The 12363-nt window shown below is 45.7% G+C and overlaps 1 protein-coding gene across 1 annotated transcript; it reads left to right on the forward strand.

Annotated features, from left to right (window-relative positions):
• The first annotated feature begins 2383 nt into the window (after window positions 1-2383).
• LOC136487277 (ribulose bisphosphate carboxylase/oxygenase activase, chloroplastic-like) lies at window positions 2384-4707 on the forward strand. The gene is made up of 4 exons (XM_066484419.1): window positions 2384-2610; window positions 2754-3179; window positions 3377-3462; window positions 3562-4707. The coding sequence occupies exons 1-4, from the start codon at window positions 2575-2577 to the stop codon at window positions 4319-4321; spliced, it is 1308 nt and encodes a 435-aa protein (XP_066340516.1). The 5' UTR covers window positions 2384-2574; the 3' UTR covers window positions 4322-4707.
• The last annotated feature ends 7656 nt before the right edge of the window (window positions 4708-12363 follow it).

Here is a 12363-nt window from a genome sequence, read left to right on the forward strand (position 1 = left end):
GACTAATTTATTTCTATTTGATTTTTTATTAAAAGATTAACTAACCACGAACGTCATGGGATGATATATTAATACATTACCCAATCGTTAATGTGATCGTGAGAGCCTGATATTTTATTAAAATATATTAACCAACCTTTAACGTGATCGGTTGTATATATTAGATATTTTATCATTAACCAATGGCCCATTAAATATTTCTTTCTGTGCGGACAATTTTTTTTGGCAATGATATTTTAGGCTAACCGTTAACCTTGAGGACTAATATTTTATTAATATATTAACCATGCTATAAGGTTATCGGTAGTACCTAATTAATATGTTGGATATTTTATCAACCAACGACCGTTCAATATTTTATCCCGTGTGACCAGAGGTTTTTTCGGCAATAATATTTTATTTAGGCTATTTTTTATTTGTAACCATGGAGGTGAGTAAAAATAAAATAGATCTAAAAAATAAAATAGATCTAATGGTTATAGATAGTTAGAGCCAGTTAGAGACTTCCGATTAATGGCCAGATGTTTCTAATTAATATAAGAATTTCTAGCATTTATCTTTTTTCCTAGCACGTCTAGTGAGAATTAACGTGGAACCTCCATTAGGGACTCTAATTAGTAATAGAGTAAGATAATAAAAACACAAATCCCGTTTTATAGTCAGGCGGTTAGGTGTCCTACATGGATTTTTAGCAGAAAAACACTACTGAAAAACAACTTGGGCTAGAAGCCTGATTTGGAGGAGACGAAAAAACAAACAAATAAAACACCATATATTAGAGGGTTCTTAGAGATTTCTAAAGCTGGCTTCTCAATCGAATGTAGGGATGCAGGTTTTTCTGGGGCAACCCACTGACCCAAAACCCAATTAACAAAAAGATAGGGCCAACCAAAAACTAATTCGGTGTTATATGGGTCCAACACCATGAGTTAGTGGGTTGCCCAAGAGAAACTCGATCCTTCGTCTTCACCATGTCGTCCGCGTCGTTATCATCCGACGAGTGCGAGTCACCGGAGTCATGACCCCGCTCACCATCCTCCCATCGGTGTCCACATCTGAGGCCAAGCCAAAGCTAGTAGCTGCCGTGACGCAGGAGGACCTGGAGGTGGCGCTGCAACGAGTGGTCCGGAGCGCCGGAGCGCGGAGGAACTGGCTACCATGACATCCTCCATGTTGATGTTGCTGCAGCTGATGGCTACCACGCTTGTTTTTTGTAAAATTTGTTTTGAGGCATGTGGCCTCTCCATGCTTGTTTTTTGCAAATTTGTTTTGATGCATGTGGCCTCTCCAAAGAGGTGCAGAAGTCTTATTGTGTTGTCAACATCCTTTTTTTTTGTCGGTCTAATGAATATTGCCGCATCATCACCGTACATGGAGAACCCGGAATCTCAGCGTTCTCCTCCAATTTTGCTGAGCAGGCCCAATTCGGTTGCACAAGAGAAGAGCTTTTGTAGAGGATCGATTGCTAAAATGAAAAACAGTGGCGATAAGGGTCACCTTGCCTCAATCCTCATCCATGCATGTTGGATCGGCCAAAGTGGGATCACGTTGAGTAGGAGTTTGGAGGATGATGAAGTAAGTATTGCTAAAATCTATTCTTTCCAACATGGTGGGAAGCCTCTGTATTGGAGTAGGCCAATAAGATAGTCCCAACGTAGTACCGAATCAAAAGCTTTTTTTGAGATGTCCAACTTCATAAGCAAGCAAGGCTGGCGTTTTTCCTCTGCAGAAATTTCTTGGCGATGTTTCTTACGGAGAGGAAGTTGTCATGTATGCTTTGGCCCTTGATGAAGGCACTCTGGCAAGGGGAGATAAGTGTGTTTCATGAATGGCGTGAGACGTAGCGCAAAGTATTTTCGTTACGATTTTGGCGATTGCATGGATCAGATTAATTGACCCGAAGTCTTGGATACTTTCCGCACCATCCTTCTTTGAGATGAGGACAATATTTGCCGAGTTTATTACAAGGTTGAGGTCAGCACAGCGGATGTTGTAGAAGCTATTGACTGTAGCTATCGACGTATATCAGAGAAGGAATACGTACATGTCGAAACAATTTCTGTGGAGCTAGCATACAATATTTGGTTGTGCCTCATCCAGGTCCAGCAAAGAATTGAAGGTTGTGGTTCATCATGAAATGGTGTGGTGATGCAGAGTCATAGAAACCAAGCCAAGAGAGTAGATGTCTGCTCTGCGCTTGCAATGATTAGTCTTGGCGCGCGGCAGTATTGCAAGCGAAGCACAGCATCCTATTGGCCGGCCGGGATGTGGCCACGTGTGCAGAACCTCATCCTCAGCGTGTGGCCTGAGGAAGATGTGGTGATCCACAAGACGATCGAGCAGCTTGCGGCTCTCACACTCCCCCTTTCCCTGCTGAACTGCCGGCCATAGGCAGCCACCACAACGGCGGCCAGGCCACCAGTCCACCACCACCATACGTGCTCGCTCTTTATTTAATGCCGTGCGTGGCTCGACCTCAGTAGTACTTTGAGCAGCGGCGGCGGCGGGCATCAGGTGGGTGTGCTTTCCCGTGTGTGTTCCTACTTCCTTGCTAGCAAGGTCCAAAAACCAGAAATGGCGGCCGCCTTCTCCTCCACCGTCGGAGCTCCGGTGGGTGTCCTGTAGCTTGCTTTGTCGTTTCCATACATCTAGCTAGTTCAACATCTTCTTCTTCATGTCATGATCATCTCCTGCCTGGCTGCCTCTCTGCCTTGACGTATATATATATACTGCACGCATATATTTATATGCAGGCCTCCACCCCGAGCAGGAGCAGCTTCCTCGGGAAGAAACTCAACAAGCAGCAGGTGTCTGCGGCGGCCGTGAACTACCATGGCAAGAGCTCCAGCAGCGCCGCCAACAGGTTCAAGGTGATGGCGGCCAAGGAGGTGGACGAGACGAAGCAGACGGACGGGGACAGATGGAAGGGGCTGGCCTTCGACATCTCGGACGACCAGCAGGACATCACCAGGGGCAAGGGCATGATCGACTCCCTCTTCCAGGCGCCTATGGGGGACGGCACCCACGTCGCCGTGCTCAGCTCCTACGACTACATCAGCCAGGGCCAAAAGACTTACAGCTTCGACAACACCATGGATGGCTTCTACATAGCCAGGGGCTTCATGGACAAGCTCATCGTCCACCTCTCCAAGAACTTCATGAAGCTGCCGAACATCAAGGTACGATCCGGACGGCCCTTATATAAGTATAGATTAGTACACGTACTATATTTTCATTTCATTTCATAGATGATACAGTAATTTAATTTCTCACATGATATATAGATGATTTAATTAGTTATTAAAGTACTAAATAAATAATTATATATATAACCCACTACTGTATATATATATCCCTAATATATATCCATCTGCAGGTTCCCCTGATCCTGGGTATCTGGGGAGGCAAAGGTCAGGGGAAATCCTTCCAGTGCGAGCTTGTCTTCGCCAAGATGGGCATCATGTACGTGCTGTGCTGTGCTGATTCGTTCGTCTTTCGTTTCGATTCGATAATACATACTCCTACATACCTATCAATATATTTATCTGGATGCATATGCAGCCCCATCATGATGAGCGCCGGAGAGCTGGAGAGCGGCAACGCTGGAGAGCCCGCCAAGCTCATCAGGCAGCGGTACCGTGAGGCCGCCGACCTCATCTCCAAGGGCAAGATGTCCTGCCTCTTCATCAACGATCTCGACGCCGGCGCGGGTCGCATGGGCGGCACCACCCAGTACACGGTGAACAACCAGATGGTGAACGCCACCCTGATGAACATCGCCGACAACCCCACCAACGTGCAGCTCCCGGGAATGTACAACAAGGTGGACAACGCCCGGGTGCCCATCATCGTCACCGGCAACGACTTCTCCACGCTGTACGCGCCGCTCATCCGCGACGGTCGTATGGAGAAGTTCTACTGGGCTCCCACCCGCGAGGACCGCATCGGCGTGTGCAAGGGCATCTTCCGCACCGACGGCATCGACGAGGAGCACGTCGTCCATCTGGTCGACACCTTCCCGGGCCAGTCCATCGACTTCTTCGGCGCCCTGCGTGCCCGGGTGTACGACGACGAGGTGCGCCGGTGGGTGGCCGAGACCGGCGTCGAGAACATCGCCAAGATGCTCGTCAACTCCAAGGAGGGGCCGCCCACGTTAGAGCAGCCCAAGATGACGATCGAGAAGCTCTTGGAGTACGGCCACATGCTGGTGGCGGAGCAGGAGAATGTCAAGCGTGTGCAGCTTGCTGACAAGTACCTCAACGAGGCTGCTCTTGGTGCAGCCAACGAGGACGCCATGAAGACTGGCAACTTCTTCAAGTAGAACAACAATAGCACCTCTTGCTATTGCTTTTTTTTTTGATATAAGTCGACGGGGGTGGGTGGGGGGGAGGGGGGGGGGGGGGGGATGATCCCCCACCTGTTTGATTATATTGAGTGGCTCTCAAACAAGTAGCCATATGTTTGAGGTTACAAATAGTTCATCGAAAGTTCATAGATAAAATTTACATTGCGTTTGCCAAGATGGAACACCAGGCAATCGCAACTTCTTTGTCCTCGTCGGGTAAGCGAGGTCCCCATAGATAGGCCTCTTGCTATTGCTAGGCAGCCGGCATAGAAGGAGGAGAATTGGATTCTTTTTTGTTACTCCATAGTTTCTGATCATCTACATGCATGCTGCTGGTATATAAATATTTCAGTTTCTGCTTAGTTCACTTACATTCTTCTTCACTGCACAATGCAACGCAATATATATGCACGGTAATTGTAAAAGGGCTGCTATGCTGAATGAGGAAAACATACAGATGATCATCTCATGGACCATATTTCAGGTAAAGCAGCGAATTGCAACATGTTTAAGTTGGGTTGCACTTGCACCAACCTGAAGGCGTCACCTGTTAGATTTACAGGATCATTAAGCTCTACCACTAGGACAAAAGAATATGAATGGAACCAGTGCTGTTGTTCATACCTTCGTTGGATGAGTTAGTCATTAGTTCAAGTGACGACCCATGCCTGCTTGGCGCAGGCAAGAACGCAGTAGAGGCTAGCTGTGGGAAATCCTTCCCAGTGTTGCAGTAGCTGCCTGATCAGTGGCTGCTATGGCTAGTTGCTTTCACTTGCCTAAGATGGCCTGGGGTGCCTCTCAATTTATTCTTGCTACAGCACACTGGGTGGGGGCCGGGGCTTCCTTTCAGTCAAAGGTTGAGGCTGATTCAGGTTTGTCCTTGCCCTAGGATAACTTTTGAATTGTACAGTTGGACTTTGTTTTCACACACTGACTCAGCACACAACAAATTAGGAGTTTTTACATTTGCTACTTATAATCAATCCAACATTCTCCTCCTGATCATAAGCCTTACACTACGTGAAAAACGGTTTATAGCAACGGGATAAATTTTTTGTAGGGGCGGTTGGTGATGGAGCCGCCCTTATAATAACGTGCTCAGGAGCCACCAGATCAGCCGCCCCCTACAAATAGCACAGTAGGGGCGACTGATAATATGAGCCGCCCTTATAAATAGGATCAATTTGTAGGGGCGGCTCACTCAACAGCCGCCCCTAATATTATGATTTGTAGAGACTGCTCAATCACCGGCCACCCCCAACAAATCAGTTGTAATATCTCCCGCCTCTCCCCCGACTCATCGGAAAAAAAAAACTCTCCTGTCCGCTCCCTCTCTCTCGGTCTCTCACGAGGCGCGCCGGCCGAGCCTCCCACGACCCCCGCCCCCACCAGTCCCGCTCCTGCCGCCTCCGCCCCCGTCGTCCCTTCTTCTCCCTCTCTCCCGACGTGGCGGCGTGCTGGTCCCCTCGTCCGTCTCTGCTTTCACCTTCCCCTCTCTCTCGCGATGGCGCGGCGCACCGGCCGGCGAACGGCGCGGGCGGGACGGCGGCGCACGGGGCGGATCGGCTTGGCGGCCAGATCTGGAGGTACCTCACCCTTCTTGCCTTTTCTGCTCTCGGCTGCATCGATATACTCCCCCTCCCGGCTCCCGCACGCAGCCCCGGAGGTCCCCAATCTCGCGTCGCGATGGATTCGTAGCCTCGCGTCGCGAGGTACTGTTGTTCTTGTAGGGATAGGTAGATAGATTCCGGCTGCTCGCCATTGGGGCTGCCTCCGCCCGGTGCCGTCCGTCTCTTCGGCGAGCTGCGGACGGGGCGCACCTCGTCCTCCTCAGGATGGGGGGCTGGAACCTCGTCCTCCTCACTTGCCATAACAGGTCTCATATTGTTATATTTTGGGAGTTATAGCAGCTCTGTGTTATGGATTTTATAGGCAAGAACAAGCTCTGTGTTCTCTGCTGAAGTTTTCACGTTTTTGTGTCAGCACACCATTATTCTTTATCTTTCTACTGCATTCCTTGACAGCTATTGTGATTTGATTTCTTGGAAGCTTTGGTGTGCCCCCAACTAATTTTTTTTACCTTATTTTCAATTGCAGTATTCGTATGAATTGCTTCTCCAGTATCTCCAGAAAACACAAGCTCTTGTGGTGCTTGGAGTAATCAATGAGCACATAACTTTTGAAGGTACAATTCCATGATCTGTTGAAATGTACTCCTATTTGTAATTTTGTATTATACTTCTGCATTTTCACTTCTGACAATCTTCTCTACCACTTCTATGTACGCTACATTAGCAGTATCTCCTGGGCAGCCCTCATTAATCTCTGATGATGCTGACGTTGTTGCTCTGATTGGGACAAGTAAGGACTTGCAAAACAGATAAATCAGAAGGAAGTACATTGGGGGTATGTTATGCATCTGTTGGTCTGTTTTCCACTTAAGTTGTGTTAAATAGCCAACATTGCAGATTAAATACTTTGTATTTGATGTATTGCCAGCCAAGTTAATATATTCTGTTCAATATGCTCTCGTGCACTTCAACTAAAATCATGTTTTGCAGTTGCTTGAAGATTCTGTTGAAGAGCGAATGGAGAAGGCACTAGCAGAATCTGATAAAATAGAAGCTGAAAGCAAGGATGCTGATGCAGAAGATAACAAGGCAAGGAACTCTTTTATTAAATACTTATGACCTCATTGTTAATACTGTGGTTTGAGTATCATCATGTGGAACACAGATTAAACTGCTCGTCAATATCACACGACGGATCGCTGGTTGTTGGTGGGTTTTCTGATTCGTCAGTGAAGGTCAGTCCATTCAGGTCAAATGCCGTATCTTCTTTTTCATGCTATTTGTATTTTTAGTTGGTAAAATGTCTTTGGTTTCCAACAGGTCTGGGATATGTCAAAGATTGGTCAACCAGCAAAAATGTGTAAGTTAGACACTTTCTTATTCCTTACCAATTCTCACTCTGTATCTTCATATTCTTAATGTTTGCTATGCTGAACTGCATGCATAATTTTGCATCTAGTTTAGGCCAAGGTCATGTTTGACATAATGTTTTGAAAATTTAATCATCTTATGTTAAAAACACAAAGTGCAATATATCATCTTAAAGTCAAAGTTGATTGTGTTTTTTCAATTCTCGACTACACCCTCCGTTCCAAATTAATGCCAATGGAATTATTTGCTATTATTCGTCCCATTCATTGTGTCTGTATTTTTTTCTCAAGCAATCTGACCTCAAAGTTTTGTGATCTCCTAGAAGACACATGTTAACTTTCTTCATACTAATTATATTATTAAATACATGACACGATGAGTCCAGTTGTGTAGGAGATATAGACTTGCCTTTAGAAGCAATGCTGCCATTTTAGGATCAAACTCTTTTGGCAAGAATTATGAACGCTCCCTTTATTTAGCATGCCATGTGTGTAGTGTAATTGTCTAATGTTTCCTGCACACCTTTGATTGGTTCATATCCTATCTCGAGTGTCAGATAACATGGAACCTGTTTTTCATATTGACTTCAAAATAATATTAATATTATCATGATAATATTAGTGTTTCTTTCCTTTGCCTTAGTTTTCATACATCATCTGTCTGTATGTATAGCACAAAGTGAAGCCATTAAGATTTTTACATCCAGATTGTCAGTTGTTTGACCTTGAAAGTTGAAACAGTTTTGTTACCTTGCCATATTGTTTGTGATGTCATTTCTCAGAAGAAAGCCAATCTTTACAGTTTACAACATGAACCAGCAAAATGCACCTGCTTGTCCATCTCAGTGCTTATGTTATGCTGAAAGGTTGTTGCTAAGTCATTTGTCCCCTTACAGGCACAGTTTCTGTCTGATGGATCCTCTGGTCCTGGCATGTGGATTGTTCCTGTAACATCATGCTGTGGCTCATATGATGCACAGAAAAAGTTCTTATTGAAAGATAAAACGGATAAGATAAATATTGAAGAATTTGCTGCCTCTCAAAGTGCAGATGGGGAGAAGAATCAAAACATTTGGGTCAAATTGAATATTGATCAAACTGGATTTTAGAGTGAAGTATGATGATGAACTTGCAGCTGGACTTGTAAATGCAATCAAAGCAAAGAAGCTCTCATTAATGGATAAGATTGGTAAAGATAAGAAAAATTTAGCGCTATTGTATACTTTTTCAAGGTTTTTGACAAGATGTCACATTCTTCTTGCAGGTATCGTGGAAGATTCATATGCGCTCTCTGTTGCTTGCAAGCAAACACTGACGTCATTGTAGCGACTGCTGAATGCTTATAATGATGAGTCTAATTACACTGTACTTTCACATGTAACCTCTGTAAGTAATCTTGCACCTCCAGTGGATTCTAAAACCTTATATCTCCAAATCAATTCTGTGGCATTTGATGTTCCTATTAAATATCAGATTCATGTGTCCTCTTTCTTGGCAGGTATGCTTAAGCATTTCTAAAATAACAGTTGATGCTACTCCTGACATGAACAAAGATATCAAACAGCTTTTGATCAACCTTCTTCTCCCAGCTGCCACGTATGCCGATAGGCTTCATATTTTACTTGTTTTCGCCATGTTTATTTGTGGATTGACATAAAATTATGTTAAGTTTCCATGTTTATTTATTTGTGTCCTACTTCTGTATCCTTATGCATATAAACAGAGAACTAGCTTAAGCTTAGTGTTAATTTCTGCTACTACAAACATTCTTGCTTCTCCCTTGTCGTGACTTAGTGTTAATCACAGACGAAGATAAGTCATGATGGAGTTGTGTATGAAAAATATATGTTCTGGTCGAGTTTGAATTTGTAAATTTAATTTTTTTTTGCGGGAAAATGATTTGTAGGGGCGGTTGGTACTTTAGCCGCCCCTACAAATCGATTTGTAGGGGCGGCTGGTGTTCCCAGACCGCCCCTATAAATCGATTTGTAGGGGCGGCTACAGTACCAACCGCCCCTACAAGTCGATTTCTAGGGGCGGCTGGTAACACCAGCCGCCCCTACAAATCGATTTGTAGGGGCGGTCTGGGAACCGCCCCTACAAATACATGATTTGTAGAGACCCTTGCGTAGTGGCGGCTGGGCAAACCGCCTCTACAAATGGTCTACAACCGCCCCTAAAAATCCTTTTTGATGTAGTGTTATTGTCATAAATTTATTTCTCAACAAAATAATACACCACTACATAAGACTACAATAGTCAATTAAGTACCATTGAACCCTCTGATGACTATAGTACATCGTTACATTTCACCACATAGTATTTGATGTCGATATGTTTGTTAGCACCACTTGACTTGTTGTTACTCGAATAGATTATTGCTGGTTGATTATCGCAATACAACGTGAGCGGTTTAGATATGTTGTCGATCACTATCAATCCTGGGATAAAATTCTTTAGCTATATTGCCTACCTGGTAGCCTTATAACATGCCACAAATTCGGTCTACATTGTTGACGATGCAGTAACACTTTGCTTAGAGCTTTTCCATGAAATAGCTCCTCCAGTTAGGCTAAGGACATATCTTGATGTAGATTTTTTAGTATCTACACACACTGCAAAATCAGCATTTTCGAGGTTATCAGACCCTTCCGTGTGTGAGCATGTAGCTCTTAGTGCCTTGCAAATAATGCAAGACTTTCTTAACGGCTTTCCAATGTTGGATTTGGCTGATATCTTCCAAGCATCCTAGTAACAAATGCCAGGTCAAGATGAGTACATACTTGAGCGTACATGATGTTTCCAACAACCAAAGTATGTGGTACTGCCCTCATCTATGAAGCTTCATACTCATTATTTGGACACTGAAATTGTCCAAATTTATTGTACTTCACTATAGGAGCAGGTGAGGCTGAGCATTTGTGCTTTTTGTACTTCTTGAGTACCTTCTTGATGTATGTCTTTTGAGACAAACTGTCGGTATTTTGAGAACCGACGAGTGAATTTAGCGCCGCGCTGCTCAAGGGAGTCGATGTCTAGCACTCGAGACACAAAGAATTTATACTGGTTCGGGACGAAGCCCTATGTCTAGTGCCAGAGACCGCGAGTTCGTGTTCCAAGTTCAAGTGCTCCAAACGGCTTACAGCAGGGGATATGCAAGCTAGGGTTCTACGGATAGAAAGCTAGAGGTAGGAGAAATCGATCCCTAGAAAGAAGGCCCAGCTCCCTTATATAGCCGCGGGGGCCGGTATACAAGTAGAAGTAAGGGGTTCTCCCGACCCGAGTGGTCGAGAGACCGATGGGAGGGTGAAGCTAGTGAACTTGGTCAGCAATCCATCTTGTCTTGTCCTTTGCTTCTGTACGCACGTCCGGGTATGGTCGTTGGGATCTTGTTCCCCACGCCAAGAAGGCATGGCGTGCCATGGCGGCACTGTGCCGGTCGTGGCGACACTATAGGAATGGTGGTTGTTCACCAACCCTCCTATATGGCATGGGCTCGTCGTTGACGTCGTGGCCTTTGTCCTAGTGCCTGTTTCTTCGGGAAGAAGTCGTGGTGTGGCTGTAACAGGGAGCGGTTGTCCATCGTGGGCTACCTGCTCCCTTGGTCGCGGCCCCATTGCCACGACCTCTCGTGGTCGGGTCGGGGGTATTGGATTCGGCCGGTTCATGGAGAACTGGCTACATACCCAGTCATGCACCCCGTTCCGTAGCGGGTACGATCGTACGCCCGTTTGTCGAGTTGGACGAGATTTGGACAGTGCTGAGCCATGCGGGGTGACGCGACCGAGTCGTGGTGTTGTCTTGTCTGCCAGCAGAGTGCTGCCCAATAAGATGATGCTCTACCCCAGGGCCTGGCGGTCAGAGGGATGGTCGTCCTTCTCATACCCGGCAGAGTGCATGCGCATCCTTCCGTCTGAGCAGGTGCATTTAATGCGTCCACCCACTTCCCATCCTTCCCTAGTGGCTAAGGCCAGAGGTGGTCGAGGGCACCGCGTGGTGCATGGTCGAGAGGCGGGAGAAGTCGAGGCAGGCCTCGTACAGCTTGAGGGGGCGAGAGGTCGAGCAGGCTGTGGTTTTGCTGGGCCCTGGCCAGCTAGACCGTCCCGAGGGATTTTCTCACAGTGTCTTGGGGTACCCTGGTTACTTGCCCCCGACATAAACCCAATGCACATTTTGTTATATCTCGGTGTATCTCAATGCCTAACACATAGACAGCTTCTCGGATATCTTTCATGTCAAATTTAAAGGCAAGAAATCTCATGGTTTCTAGCATCGCATCACTAGCTACTGGATAACAGAATGTCATCAACATAGAGGAACAAAAAGATGAATTTACTCCCCTGAACTTGACATATAAGCAATTGTCTACCTTGTTTTCCTTGAAACCAAACTTTCTGATTATTTCATCAAAACTTGAGGTACCATTGCCTTGATGCTTGTTTCAATCCTTAAATGGATTTCTTAAGCTGACAACCTAGATGTTCTTTTCCTTCCATAGCAAAACCTTCTTCTAGCTGAGCCATGTAAACATTTTCATGTAAATCTCCATTTAGAAATATTTTTTCGACATCCATCTGATGCAACTCCAAATCATAATGCGCCACAAGCACCTTGATTATTCTGAATGAGTCTTTACTAGAGATAGGCGAGAAAGTTTCATTATAATCAATGCTTTCTCTCTATGTGAAGCCCTTTGCCATAAGTCTTTGCCTTTGGAGTCATGTCTGCCATCTCTTTATTTGTCATTTTGTCGTCGCATGCGCATGCGTATTCTCATCGTTTCTTCTTCTTAGTTGCATGCAGTGCACATGCAAACCGCTCCACTTTCCCTTTATGTTGTAAGGGCTCACCACTAATGGCCTGTTTCGATCCCCTCCTCTAAACTTTAGAGCTAAAGCTCCAAACAGGTCGTCTAAACTTAGCTTTAAACTTTAGCCCACCTCACATTAGAGCATTAGACCTCAAAACTGAGCTGGCAGCGCCGCTGCTGCGAGCAACACCAAAATAGCGGCCCCGAGCGCAGCTGCAGGGGATGGCAGCACTGCCACCGCAAGCATCACCAGTGCCGCGGCCCCGA

This window comes from Miscanthus floridulus, chromosome 10 (assembly GCF_019320115.1).
Source record: "Miscanthus floridulus cultivar M001 chromosome 10, ASM1932011v1, whole genome shotgun sequence".
Lineage (NCBI taxonomy): Eukaryota > Viridiplantae > Streptophyta > Magnoliopsida > Poales > Poaceae > Miscanthus > Miscanthus floridulus.